The sequence below is a fragment of the Pseudonaja textilis genome, chromosome Z, assembly GCF_049901715.1.
Source record: "Pseudonaja textilis isolate UNSWEBS1 chromosome Z, rPseTex1.2, whole genome shotgun sequence".
NCBI lineage: Eukaryota > Metazoa > Chordata > Lepidosauria > Squamata > Elapidae > Pseudonaja > Pseudonaja textilis.
Window position 1 is genome coordinate 35024578 of NC_142008.1, and position 16003 is coordinate 35040580.

General features: G+C 32.2%; 1 protein-coding gene across 4 annotated transcripts in view; it reads left to right on the plus strand.

Moving 5' to 3' along the window:
* Positions 1-16003, plus strand: part of HDAC9 (histone deacetylase 9) — a 455657-nt gene that overhangs the window by 196093 nt on the left and 243561 nt on the right. For all 4 annotated transcript variants that reach the window (XM_087917383.1, XM_087917384.1, XM_087917385.1 and 1 more), the window contains 2 exons: positions 12313-12554; positions 14384-14531. In XM_087917383.1, coding sequence (XP_087773509.1) covers positions 12313-12554; positions 14384-14531 — 390 coding nt within the window. The remainder of the gene's footprint in view (positions 1-12312; positions 12555-14383; positions 14532-16003) is intronic.

The window sequence follows — 16003 nt, forward strand, 5'->3', positions numbered from 1 at the left end:
CCAAAGATTGCAGTGAGGTTTGTCTGGCATGATCTCTTTTTGACAAAACAATGTTGGCTTTTGGTTATTACTTTGTTTACTTCTAGGTGCTAATTATCTAAATTTATCTAGATAAAATAATTATTTTTAATTTATTTATTTAAAAAGTAAGTGTGCCTGTGTAATGTATGTGCATATATTTGCAATCCTAGCATTAAAATACCCTTCCTTTTTACAACTATAAGATAGTCCTTAATTTATGACCAATCATTTAACAAATATTCATAGTTTTAACTGCTGAAAAAGTGTTTTAACATCGATCTTCACATTTACAATTCCTGTAGCATCCCAGAAGGTACCTGAGTATCATTTGTGACCTTCCCAGCTGGCCTCTGGCATGCAAGGTCAATGGGGGAAGCTGGGTTCCCTTAATGAACCTGGTGATTCCCTAAACAATCACAACAAAAAGATTGTAAAATCATATGTAACTCATTTAATGACTGCTTGCCTTGCTTAGTGATGGATCTTCTGATCTCTGTTCTGGTCCTATGTTGAAGATGACCTGTGCCTTTTTCTTGAGATGTACCCAGAATCCTTATTGTTTTTTGTTTTAGATCCTGTGGAATAATATATTAATATCTCAAGAGTACAGACCAGGAGTGTCAAACTCATAGGCCGGATCCAGCCCGGAGACTGGAGTATTCATGGGGTGCTTAGATCTGGCCCGCGGGACAACCCAGTAAACAATGAAGGACTAGCCCACAGTGCCTCTGCCAGCGAAAACAGAGGTCAGGAGAGCCACAAGCTCCATTTTTGCTGGCACAGGGATGCAGGAGCCGTCACAGCCAAAAGCAGAGCTTTGGGGGAGGCATGTGCAGTCCCCTGAGCTTCGTTTTCACTGGCAGAGGACTGCAGGAGGGTGCCACAGCCGAAAATAGATGTCGAGCTAGAGAAGTCCCCTGGCCACGCCCTCTGATTCTTTAAGGTCAAACAGAACACTGATGTGGCCCTCAATGAAATTGAGTTTTACACCCCGGTATATATTATTTTAAGATGTCTATTAGCTTCTCTTATAGCATTCTAGCTTGAAACTAAAAACAACTGTTACTCTATTTTTTAGGAAAATAAGCCACATTGGTGTCATATCATGTACACTGCAACTAAAAGTAACACTAAAATCAATAAATGCTTTTTTATGCTATTATTATATTGTTTGAATGAATAATGCAAAAGAAATATTTAATATGTTTAGGAAAAATATAAAATACAGGTGTTTATTAATATAAAACCTTATATAAACTTTTTACTTATTTAAACATATCCAGGAATGGGGTTTTTTTGTTAATATTTTATTACTATATTTATCTCCTCTTCCTCCTCTCCTTCCCTCTTCCTGCCTCTTTCCCTTCTCCTATTTCTTTTATCACTTCAGGTGTTGATAGAGATATAAAGTTCTGCTTGCACTTCTGGTTGCCTCAACCATTGTTATTTAATGCTTTTGTAGTGTATCTTTGATGTTATTTCTCTTCTGAGTCTGCCTTTTGTTCTTTGCCCTTTTCCTCTTTTTGTATACTGCTTATATAGTATGGAATCCCAAGACATCCTCTCCAGATGAGAAAACTACTTAACTTAGTGTTTTTGTACTTTAATATTGATTATTTTCAATTCAATTCTCTTATGATCTCAGTTTTTATTTTATCCCTTCTGCTCCCTCCAGCAGCTTTCCTCAAACATCTCAACATTTCTATGGTAACTAACTTTAACTTATGCTTTATTCCAAATATCTATATTTGGCACTGGTAACATAGGATGAGGATGAAGAATATGTTTGAGATGTTTTTGTGTGATTGTTACTGCCTTATGTTCTAGGATTAGAACTAGCTGTCCCAATAATTGGTTAGACTTACTACATTGTATGTTAATCTTTTCATCATTTTTCCATCTTCAGTGAGTGTTGTTCCTAGATTTTTGAACTCTGATATTTGGATTTTATACTTGTCTCCTTTATTATTATGTTTAGAACATACTTTTTTCTACTGATTGCCATTACTTCTGTTTTCTCTTTGTTGATACTCATATTATTTATCTTGTATGCTTGGTTCATGGACAGAAGATGTTGTTGCCGTTCTTTAGCCGTACATGCTGTCAGTGATTGATTATCTACAACTTTTACCACATTAATTAGCAACATCAGCACTTCTAGACATCCTAGGACTTTTCACTAGTCTTTCCATTTCATGAGTAATGTATAACTTCTTCACGTATACATACATAAGAAGTGCCCTGGTGAACCCTTAGCCCATCTATTCCAGAAGTTGTCATAGTGCCCAATCACTGCACAAGGAAGCCCATTAGTCATCCAGCAAATAACCTTCAGAAACAGTCCCACTACCATCAAGGCTAATAGTATTGCTTTCCAGCACAGGCTTAAGTAAGATTGCCTCAAAAATCTTTCATTTTCGATCACAAATTTAAAATTCAATATGAATATTTGTATATACCATAATTATCACCTTTTCTTTTGCCTTATTTAATATTTTTGAGTAACAACCACTTAGGAACTTGTATGAAAATCTTGTATGATTTCCAGTGGCATTTTTCAAAGCAAGTTCTGATTACACAATTTAAGGTACAAAAGTTGGCTGCAGTATTGTAATGCATTTAAATAAATAGATTTATCACAAAATAAAGACTATTTGTATTGCTTGTAAGTCACCTTTTTTTCCATACAAGATGGTGTCGTGCATAGATACTGCAGCTTTGAGCTCCTGGTGTTATAATGGAGTGAGTGGGCAAAAACTACTCTATACCCGCAGAAGTTACTAAAGATTCAATTTTCTAGTTAACTAGATATTACCAGCAACTTCCAGAGATCTCATAATATACCAAGTGATGTGGTAAGACTGCCAGGTTCTCCATGGATCATTGTTGGGCCTGGGAGACAGCGTCAACAGTAAAGAGAGAGGAAGCAGAAGTGGGGATGCAGAGCTGATTTGCTAGTTCAGTTACAGAAGCAGCCTCACAGACCAGTATTACCAAGTATTTTTCTAACTAATGCTAGATCCTTTGTCATCAAAACTGATGAATAAGCTCATTCACCACTGTTGTCTGATGACTATCATGGAGACCTGGCTTCATCCACTTGTACCAGACATGTCAGTGGAGCTAACTAACTGCACCACACACTGCTTCAACAGAAACAGTAACTCCAGTAAAAGAAAAAGTGGAGGATTTTGTATTTACACACGTAATGACTAGTGTACTAACAGTAGAGTTACTTATACACACTGTTCTCCAGCATGATGATTGGAGAATCCATAGCTGTGTTGACACATGCCATTCTGCCTGGAAACTGAGTCCATAATTTTAGCCACACCCCTTGTCAACTGTCACTTTCCCCAGTTCACAACTCAATCTTGCCCTAGGAGGTTGTGGCTTGATTGGTTCTTCAATCTCCAGACAGAAGTGTGGATTCATCAATTGTCCCTTTAGTGCTGACAGGTTAGCTTTCGCAGCGTTTTTAAGCGCTGCCGAGGTTTTTTTCCTTGTCCTTTTGTTCCGTTTTCATTTCCCTTAGAGTTCCCTGTAGCTTTCCTCCCTTGCAATTTCTGTCAGGGACGGGTTTTTTCCCCATGAGCAGGAAGCCTGTCGCTCATCTGAAGCTCCTCTTGCCCAGGTGCCACTTTTTTGAAGTGTTGCAAGCCGCTAAACAGCTGTTTTTTTCCTTTTTTTTCAGCTTAGTGGCTGTAGCGGCTTTAGAGACCTTTGTGGTTTTGCCTTTCAGCACTGCTAGTGTTTTTGTTGTTGTTTTTGTAAAAAAAATTATTTGGGTTTTCACAAAACATACTACAAATAAAATATCTTTATTGAGATTAGCATGATCCTGGGTTGCCACTGTTCCATACAGACACAAACTCAATTTCATATTCATCTTTGTATTCTATTCCATATCTTATTAATATTTTAGCATTTTCTCAGTGATTTTTCCCTTCCCTTAGTTTTCTCAACCTTGTTTTTTTAATTATCTCATTCCTTTCTAAGTTCCATTACATTTCTTTTTCTAAGTTTCAATATCTTTCTAATCATTATGTGTATACTTTTGTCTGTCCTGTTTCAATTTCATATTTTCTTTTCTCATTAAACAAGTTTTCCCCTGTAGTTATTGATTGGAGTATGACACCTTTGTATCTTTTAATTTTTGTCCATTGAGATCTTATTTAAACTTCAATTTATGCCTTTACAGTTATAACATTCAATATAACCTCTATTTCATAACACATAACTTTTGCCAATCGAATTCTGCTTGGTACATTCTTAAAATGCACACTGTTCTTAAGATTGTATGTATGTATGTATGTATGTATGTATGGCATTCAGCTTTGTTCGGGTATTTTCGCACGTCATTATAGTTGTGCTTTTAAAGTTGTAGCAACGTTTCGGCAGAATCTCATCTGCCATCATCAGGCTGACACAACCAGATGAACACCAGACGGACACAACCAGAAGCCTGATGATGGCAGATGAGATTCTGCCAAACGTTGCTACAACTTTTAAAAGCACAACTACAATGACGGGAAAATACCCGAACAAAGCTGAATGCCATACATGTAAGTACCCGCGAAAACTTAAGAAAAACACACACACACACACACACACACACACACACATATAAATTATATAAAATACTCATTCTATTCCAATTTAGCTCAACTTTTAATCTTAGTTACAATCTTCCATTAATATTAATTAACTTCTTTAACATTTCTTTTCAATTAAATATCATACTTCCTTAGGAACATTTGTAATATTTCCATAATTTTTTTCATATTTCTTTCATATCTGTCTTCACTTATATTTTTATAAATCATTAATAACAATTAAACATTCCCATCATTTCCTACTTTCATTCTCTCATTCTCTTTATTTCATTTATTTATTAACAAACATTCCATTACATTACAATAAGTATTTTATCTATCACTTTAATCACACTTCTTTCATATTTTCTAAATTCATTTCTATTTCTAATATAACAATGCTATTTTATGTACCCTTGCAGAGTCCTCTTTTTCAATTAAATTTTCACCCATTATCTCTATGTCTTCTAAATAGGCTTATACCTTTAATTCTTGTACATTTTCTCTGTTTCTCTATATCCTGTTTCTGTTCCTTATAACTTCTTTTCCTTTCCTTCTTCCACCTCTTCTTCTCCCTCCCCCTTTTGACCCCTTGTCTCTCTAATTCTGATTCTCTCTTCTGTAATCCATTCTTTTGTTTCTCCCTAATATTGTAATTACTTTTCAAACAATTCTCTTTTGGGGGGGGTTGTTTTTTCAAAAATTAAAATTTTCACTCTTTCCCCCTTTCCTTTTTCCCCCACATAGAATTACTTGATCATTAAAGATGGCTTCTTCCTTGTCCCACCCTTCTTGTTCTTCAAGCATTTCTTGTTGCTTCTCATAGTTCAAGATCTCCATTTCTAAAAATTGAAATACGAAGCCAAAAAACTCTCTTCCTTCTTGTGCATCTTCTTTCTGTTTTTTAAGTTCCATTTTCAGTTGTTTCAAGAGTGATGCCATTTTAAACACTTTTAAACAACCACCCAATTGATTTTAGTCCTTTAAATCCAATAATCAAAAATCCAAAAATCACCAAGTAATCCAAGGCTGTTTCTTCTTGTTTCTTTTTTCCACTTTTTCTTCCTAGGGTTCTATTATCTTGTTACAAAGTTTTCATATTATCTTTTCTCATTAAACAAATTTTCTCCTGTAGTTACTAATTGGAGTATGACACCTTTATATCTTTTAATTACAACCTTATTTAAACTTCAATATATACCTTAAGGTTATGACCTTCAATATAATACATAATAGATAACTTCCAATCGAATTCTGCTTGGAACATTCTTATAATACACACTATATTCTTTTTTAAAAAAGATTATAAATATATGTAATTATAAACCCTCCTTCCATTCCAATTCAGTTCTATCATTAATAATCATTAAAATCTTAACATCTTTAACACTTCTTTTCAATTAAATATCATACTTCCTTAAAGACACATACAATCTCCATAATTAATTTTCCCTTATTTCTCTTCACGAATCATTAAATATTCATTTTGTTACATTTATTTATTGACAAACATTCTACTGAATTATGATAGCTATTTTATCAAACATTTTAATCATACATTGTTTCATATTTTCTAAAATTATTTCTGTTTCTAATATAACTACTATCTTATATACCTTTGCAGAATCCCTTTTTCCATTAAATTTTCACCCATTATCTCTAAATAGGCCCTGTTTCTCTATATTTTGTTCTGTCCTGTATAACTTCTTTTCCCTTCTTTCTTCCCTCTCATCTTCTCCCTCCTCTTTTTACCCCCTTGTCTCTCTTCTTCTAATTCTCTCTTCTGCATTTCCCTCTTCTGTTGCTTTCTGATTTTATACTTATTTTTCACTCTCTTTTTTTTGAGTTATTTTTCCCAATCTTAAACTTTCCATTCTCTTTCCCCCATTTCCTTTTTTCCCCCCACCTGAGATTACTTGTTCATTAAAGATGGCTTCTTCTTTATCGCAATCTTCTTGTTCTGCAGGCATTTCTTATTGTTTCTCATAATTCCAAATCTCCATTTCTAAAACTGAAATACGAAGCCAAAAGAACCTCTTCCTTCCTGTGCATCTATGTACTTTTTAAGTTCCATTTTCAGTTCTTCTAAAAGTGGAGCCATTTTAAACAGTTTTAAACAACCACCCGATTGATTTTAGTCATTCAATACAATAACCAAAAATCCAGAAATCATCAAGTAATCCAAATAGTCCTGAGTTATTTCTTCTTATTTCTTTTTCCACTTTCTCTTCCTGGGGTTTTTGTTGCGATATTTCAGTTAAAATGTATCTTTTGGAAGTCTTGTTGAGATTTTGCTGTAAGTTCTTTTTAATTCCAGGCAGTCTCATCCCTTCCAGATCCTGCCCTTTTATTATTTTTCTCTCCTTTCCTGTTTTCAAAAGCTTTTGATTATCCATAAATCTTTATTATCCCTTTTTTTAAAAAAAAATGTATTGGTTTTTAAAACAAACATGAACAAACAAAACATAAAAACATCAAGCCATCTTCCATATATATACATACAGTGTGCCGGTTGGTTTACAAATTGTTTTGTGCTTCCATTTCATAGTCTTCAATTACAATTACATTGTATATACTCTCATACTTTCAATCAAATATTAAATACATTAATATCATTATTAATCATTTGACTATAGTTTTATTCATTCATATTTTACAAATAATCATATTTTATTTAATTTGTTTTATAACGGTTCATATTATCATCCCAAATCTATCCTAAAATCATTTTGTAGATATAATAAGAAAAGAATACATCTTTATATATTTATTATTTTCTAAAAGTCTACATATTTCATTACTATATTTTATTGTCTAACCATTGATAGAATAGATCCCAAATTTTATAAAATTGTTTATCATCTTGTTCTCTAATTTCAAATGTCAATCTAATCATTTCAGCACATTCCAATACCTTCTTAATGATTTCCTCCTGTGATGGTGTTTTCTCATTTTTCCAGTTTTTAACAAATACAATCTAGCCGCTGTTAATACATTTACAATTAGGTATTTCAAGTCTTTACTATATATTTCAGGTAAAATTCCCAATAAAAATATCTCTGGTTTCAAATCTATGTTTTTTTGTCATTTTTTCCAACCACGTGTGGATTTTAGTCCAGTATTTTTTAGCATCTGCACAAGGCCACCACATATGGTAATATGAGCCAGGTGTCTGATGACATTTCCAACATTTTTCAGATTTATTCTTGAACATTCTTGCTATTCTTGTCGGGGGAAAATGCCACCTGTAAATATCTTATACAAATTTTCTTTATATGCTTTTATAATTTTGAGACCACAATTTCTGCCATTTCTCTAAATCAATTCCATATCCAAAATTCTTCCTCCAAGCAATCATAGTTTCTTTAACTTGTTCTTCTTCTAGTTTAATTTCTAATAAATATCCATACAATTTTTTAATCACCTTTTCATCAGTACCTGTAAAAATCTTATCTAAGTCAGTCAGTTTATCATAGAAACCTTCTGTTTTAGAATCTTTATCATACCTTGAATGTATTTGTGCACATGAAAACCAATTCATCATTATACCTTGTTTCTCTACTTTTTGTATAGATTTAAGTTCACACTTTTCATTCAATATTTCACCATATCTAACTGTTCGTTCCTTTTTGTATATTATAGGATAAGAAAATGCTTCGTCAATAGCCAGACTGGAATTTTCAAATAACATTGTTTTTTAATCTTCTCCCAGTTTAACCACAGAGACTTCCATATATAATGTCTTCTAAAAAAAACCCTGTGTTTTAGTTCCTTTATACCATAGAAAAGCATGCCAGCCCAACAACAGATCATGTCCTTCTAATGTCAACAATCTAGTATTTCTTAATGTTATCCATTCCTTAACCCACATCAAATTTGTAGCTTGGTAATATAACTCCCAATTAGGCAAACCAAATCCTCCTCTTATTCTAGCATCTTGCAAAAGTTTTAACTTTATTCTCCCTTTCTTACATTGCCATATATATTTCAACACAATTTTATTTAAATCTTCAAAGTAGTCTTTTCCAATCCTAATTGGAATTATTTGAAACAAATATAAAATTTTGGGTAATATATTCATCTTGATTGTTGATATTCTCCCTATTAATGACAGTTGTAGATTTTCCCATTTTGCCAAGTCTAACGCTATCTGCTGTTTAAGTTTGATATAATTATTCTCTTTTAATGTACTACATCTTGCTGTCAAATGTATCCCCAAATACTTGATCTTATTCGTGACTTGAATTTTCAATAGATCTGCCAATTCTTCCTTTTGTCTTGATAACATATTCTTTGTCAAAATCTTTGTCTTATCTTTATTTATTTTCAAACCAGCCACCTTGCCATATGACTCTATCTTTTCCAATAATTTTGGTGCTGTTTCTAAAGAGTCTTCTAAGATAAAAACCAAATCATCCGCAAAGGCTTGCCGTTTAAATTCTTCCTTTTTAATTTTCATTCCTTTTATACTCTTTTCATCTCTAATATTTCTGTTTAACACTTCCAAAGTTAACACGAATAGGAAAGGTGATAGTGGGCTCCCTCGTCTTGTTCCTTTTCATATATCGATAGAGTCTGTCAGTTCTCCCTCTATCATTACCTTTGCCGTTTGCTTATGATATATAGCTACTATTGCTTGAATAAATTTTCTAGCAAAGTCCAGCTGTTCCAGCAGTAATAACATGAATTGCTTATTCACATTATCAAATGCCCTCTGTGCCTTTAAAAATATCAAAGCCATTTGTTTTTCAGGATGTGCCTCGTAGTATTCCAAAGTGTCCAAGATTACTCTCATATTGTCTTTAATTTGTCTCTTTGACAGAAATCCATTTTGATCAGGATGGATAAAATTGTTTAAGTATTTTTTAAGTCTTTCTGCCAATATTGAAGCAAAAATTTTATAATCTGCATTTGGTAAGGAAATAGGCATCCAGACTCCAAGCCGCCATAGCAGATACCTGCCTCTTTGCCACTGGCAAAAAGAGCTTCTCCTGGATCTACCAGGGACTTTGCGGTATCCCTGGGATCGACAGGATGCGCTCTTTACATTCACCGTCTCTTCGGGACGGTTTAGATCCACTTGGACCGTCGAGGAGCAAAGATATCGGCAGTGATTTCAGACCTCCAAGGTCGCATGCCGTATCATCGCGACGCCAGCTCCGCTCTCCTCACTCCAAGCACTATTGATTTCTTGTATAAATGCTGCTATATTTAGTCTTGAGAAATAGAATATAGTTTGCTGCAGTAGAAATTGAATAGCAGAACTCAGATTATGCTACCTGCTTTTGATTTGGAAAAATTATAATTGGAGTAATTTTTGTAACTTAAGGATTTGCAGTTCTGATAAATTGTAGAACAAAAGCAAGAGATTGTATGTTGCCATTGAAGCAAATATAGTTACCTGGGAAAATAAACTGTATTGAGCTTTACAGTTGCATTTTAATAAAAAAATTATACAAATGGTAGTACAGGTAGTACATCATATTTTATATCTGTTGCTAGGAAGTAGTGAGGTGTTTACTGTCTTCTATCTATACTCCCAATATCATATATTAAAAAATAGATATGCAAAAATAAACATTCAGCTTACATTGTTGCTGCAAATATTTTAAAAAATCAGAAGATATAGTTATGCAAATCTGTTTTGTGATGCATCCTTATTTATTTGAACTAAGGGAAGCAGAAAGCGACTCTGTAGTTTCTTTCCCAAACCCCCAAACTTTAACCTTAGACTCTCTAAATTAAACAAATAATTCCCTCAACACTGTCCAGCTATTTACAAAGTCTGCACCACTATTACTATTAATCTTCTCATCATTCCTTATCACCCATCCCCTACCACTTGTGACTGTATGACTGTAACTTTGTGGCTTGTACCCTTACATTTTTATTGACTGTTTCCTAGTATGATTTGATTGCTCATTGTACCCTATGAATATCATTAAGTGTTGTACCTTATGATTCTTAACTCGATGAATGTATCTTTTCTTTTATGTATATTGAGAGTATTTGCACCAAGACAAATTCCTGGTGTGTCCAATCACAGTTGGCCAATAAATAATTCTATTCTATTAAAAAAAAAAACAAGCTGCATATTGGTCCAAATATATGTTTTCTGATACATGTACCAAGAAATGAGGCAAATCTGTAGTACATTTTTGTTTGAAGATCTCTTTGATATACTTGTATATAGTGCCCTCTTCTGGATGAGATGTAAACTAATCTGTTTTGCATCATGGGTATTCTTCTGATCAGGCTGTTCCCCTCCATCCACCATTTAAAAACTTTACATAGAACTTTCATTCATATATTTGAATAAAAATATTGTATTCAGATATGTACATAGATATCAAACCAATATTTTTAAAAAGCTAGAGGCGTCACTAAACTACAATTACAAAAAGATACTGTTAATAGCTATATTTAGAGACCATGCCCATCTCTAATAAAAAAATAAAGAAGAACATCAAATATTCTAAATATTTCATAGTTGCTTGTCTTTCTATAAATTGGACAAATTTATATTTTTTTAGAGCTATGGCCTTTCTGTTTGAATGCCCAAAGGTAGCAAATTAGTTTAGCAGGAATTTCAGTATAGTTGAGTCAAGGAAATGAAGTTTTATATTTCATTTCTGTTTTTATCCCCTGGCCCTGGTATTTCTATGCAACAAGAAAGAACTGCTGTAAATCCATACAGTAGAAGGAACTAGATGGCCTAGTGGTCTAAGATAGAATCATATATTAATGGATTTCTGCAAGGGATGGAAGGCAAATGATAATACAAGATAATATAAATGACATTCTGAATTCATAACATCACAAATATGAAAATTATGTAACTTACACATTCATATCAGAAATCTATTACAGACATTTACATTCCTATGAATGTCATTGGGGATTTATTGAACATGTTTTGTGAATGTTCACAACTTAAGAGGCTTTACAAGTTTGTATTTATAAAGTATATTTTTGTACCATATATAAACTGCCTCTTATAGAGTTTCATAGTTAGCCATAGTATTTAAATAACAAAAGTTTTATCTATTTTTTGCAAATTATTACATAAAAACATAAGAATTGTCCAATACTCTTTTTTCCGATATTTACCAATTAATCAATTACCAATGAATATTTAACTTAACCTTTCATAAAGAATAATGCAAACAAAAATGTAATGCATAAGCAGAAGAATATCATATAAAATGAATGAAACAACTTCCATGAAGTGACGGTGGATTATTATTCTATTTTCTTTAACAACCTACTCTAAATTTAAAAGGAAAACAAAACTTATAAAAAATTTAATCAGAAGAAATATTCTCTCCCTTAATATTTGATATTGAAATCTGGATTGCCTGATGTTATGAAAAATATTTAATTTTGATATTAAGCACCAAATGACATGTTATAAGCATCACTTAAAACCAGCAGCAGTTTTTTTTTTATCTATAGCACATTACTTTTAAATTATTTTAACAAAGGTAGAGCTTTGGGTTTTACTGAAATCTCTGACAACAAATACTATCAAAATTTCTTTGGAAAGTTAAAAGACCATTGATGATAATCTCCAGTTTTACTGCATTATCAAGAGGCCAGAGAAAACAACAACTATTTAAGGAGATAGGAAGCAAATCTTCATTTCATATATGCACAAAATTTAAATCTATTTCTCTATCTTTTTTTTTTGTATTAGTGGATGTGAAATCAGAAATTCCTCTTGGATTAGAACAAGTCAGACCATTAGATTTGCGAACTGATATCAGGATGATGGCACCCATGATGGATCCCTTGATGCAGGAAAAGCAGTTACAACAGGAATTAATCCTGATTCAACATCAGCAGCAGATTCAGAAACAGCTTTTGATAGAAGAATTTCAGAAACAGCATGAGAACCTGACACGACAGCACCAAGCACAGATCCAAGAGCACATGAAGGTAGCAGATTTTTTTTCTCTTCATAGTACATCAGGATGGGGAAGGGGTTGGTTACTGTAGAAATTGAGTGACTGAATTATTTTTCTTGTATATCAACATGATATGTGATGAAAGTTTATATTAGTCCCTCACTCTGCCATATCTATCTGCCTCTCACTTGAATGCAGATATACATGTAAGAACAGTTATTTGCAACTACAGCAAAATAAGTTATTGGAAGACAAAATAAAGTTAGCAAATTTGAGAGCCCCTTTGGAAGATACTGATCTGCTTAAAAATACTATACTGCCATTTGTCTCTTTAAAAAAACTTATAAATGGAATCAAATGGCCGGTTAAAATATAAGGACTGGTTCTTTGAACAACACTTTCCAAATTTCAGCACAATTTTTAAAGAGCTTAGATTTTGAATTAAACTTTAAGATCCTATTTTTCTAAATATCAGAATTATTTAGCATTTATTCAGCAGATTGCCTTTATCTGTATGCTTTTAGAAGTATATTTGAAAATGTTTATTATATTTGGAATAATGATCATTAAATAATCAGTGATCATTAAAGTAAACATAATAAATGTAAATTTTTGGTGCTAAATCATTTAATATGTGGCTTCAGTTTATACCTTCTAAGGAACTTGATATATCTTATTTATTTATTTTTAATTCCATGCTTCTGTTTGCTTCTCATAATATGCATATGCACCAAAGACAAATTCCTTGTGTGTCCAATCACACTTGGCCAATAAAGAATTCTATTCCATTCTATTCTAACATATTAGATTAAGTTTGCATATGAAAATATATCCTTTGCTTATAACATAATGAACAAATTGAATGTTAGCAATGTAGTAAATGAGAAAAAAACAGCACAAAAAGATTTCTCATGTTAAAGGTCTTGTTTGAAAAGCAACCCACCAGGAAAGCCATATCATTAGATATACAATAAGTATTTTTAAGAGAGATTCCATTTTTAAGAGAGATTCAGTCAGAAACTGGAAATCCTTTAATAAATTTTTTTGGCTGTCAGCTGTCTGAATTTATTTTTAGTTAAGACTGATACCCTTTATATAAAAATAGCATTAAAATCTGTTAAACAACTAACCATAAACAAGAATACTACTTAGCCATAATTTTTCTTGAAATAAGTGAAATGAGTTAGCGATTAGTAGGGAATTACAATATCTAGATCACCACTAGATGGTACTAGGAACAGAAGAATTCTTTGCTGTCATTAGTAGTAATCCATAGTGTTTTAATTCAGATGGAACTAAACCTTAATTGTTGATAACTTAGTTTTTTTACTTTTAGGGGAATTATATTTATGTGGAATAGAACATTTATTTAATTTATAAATAATTTTATAAATAGTTTGATTTACATTTGTAAAGTTCACACTTTCCAATTAATTGGAACACAATTATTTATGTTTTTGCATTTCATGACCTTTGTAATTCACTTTTTGATCCAAATACAAACACATAGACACATAGATTTCATATAGAAATAGATTAGATACATTTATTGCAAAAAGGAAATCAGAAATCAGAATAGCGTGTTCAAAAACCTTGCACTTATTTCCTGTGATCTTTTAATGAAAATATTTACAAATCAATGCCAAAATGGAGTAGAATAGAATTGTATTTTCTAACATTTTAAATATTATAGTACAGATTTCTCAAATGTATGGATCAGCTTTCAGAATTGTAGCTGTAGCTATTCTAGCTAGCAAATTCTAAGAGCTACTTTTTTATGTTCACAGTTTGTGAAGCCCTTATTATAGCCAATGCTACCATAAAAACTGCACTTTCTCATGACTTTGTCTTTTTTACAAGTTGCAAAAGGAACTCTTAGCCATTAAGTATCAACAGGAACTTCTTGAAAAAGAACAGAAACTTGAGCAACAGAGGCAAGAACAGGAATTGGAAAGACATCGCAGGGAGCAATGTCCACCAATCAAAAGCAGAGAAAGAAGCCGAGAAAGTAAGATCTGTTCAATCAGGCTAGAAGAGGATATCTAAGTTTTGTACATCTCTCCCACCAATCTTCATTATCCCTCTTTATAAAAATATGGCCTGACAATAAAATTCTATACAGATTGAGTATATAATTCCCTAAAAATATAAATTAATCCTATTCTATATTTTAAGTTTTTTATTGTATTTCCATTATAATGTACACATAAATATGGAGGTATATTCTGCATAGATTAGAGAAGACATGAAATATTCTTTCTATTATCTCAGTTCCAAAATTTAGCTCTTTTGGCTTTTAATAACATAGGTCTGTGTTTCTGTGTTTTAAGACAAAGTTGAAAAGAAAGACATTACTAGAATGTGATATACACTAGGGGGAGATAGATGCATGTAAGTCTGCTCACAAAGGGAATGGAAGTAAAGGCCAAATATTTCAGTATTTCAAAATGCTACTTATAGAAGGAAACAAATTATAACATCAGATGCCTTTATTTTCTCTCTGGAATTTCTCACTGATAATGTATTGTGTGCCAATATTGAGAAAAATTGATAATGTTATTGTATTCTTTCTATATGCTTTCATTTTAGAGGAGAATTGTATAAATTTAGCAGTAGCATAATATTAAGTGTTAGATTTTGAAAAAAGATTCTTCCTCTGTGTTACTTATAACAATAAAACACATATTTCAGAGTATTCCCTCTTTGTTTATACTAAGCTTATAATAACATATACTTCATACTTTCATTTGTTGTGACTATAGCAGTATTGGTTAGTCTAATGCATGCTTATTACTCTTTAATATAAAGAATTAGACCTTGAAAGTAATGATACATGAAACCATTCTTTGATCTCTATTAGGAATTTGGTTCATAATCAGTACATTATATATAGTATTTCCACAAAAGATATCAGTTATGAACATAGCACAGTACATCAGTTGCAAACTAAAAACTGATTAAAATCATACATCTATAGACATTACAGAACAACTATATAAAAACATAGTGTGGAATTTTATACTACAGAATTTAAAACAAGGGTGGGAAATATTTATCGTGTAGAAATCATGTTTTTTAAAATATTTTTTAGCTTCTCAGAATGCTTTCAGTGATGACATTTAGGGGGAGGGACTAGAATTTACATATATTTTACACAGTGGGAATTCAGTGTGGAAATAGATCCAGTTTGCCTCACATATGGAAATACATGGTGATGAGGCCAAATATTGTCTTCTAGCAATAGGTTGCCTCCTCTGGTTTAAATAATGTTCAAGAGATCAGTTTTGGTCAAAAAGAAAAAGGCAATAACAGTATAAAACAATTCCAGTTGAATATGCTTGCTTTAATGCTAGAAAACATCTGCACTCATCACTCTTCAGATCACAAAACCAAGAGTGAACCCATATCTGATGTTGCTTATTTGTTAGATTGATACGTCTTCTTCAGGGCCATTCAAGATGGAATACACTGTACTTTTCC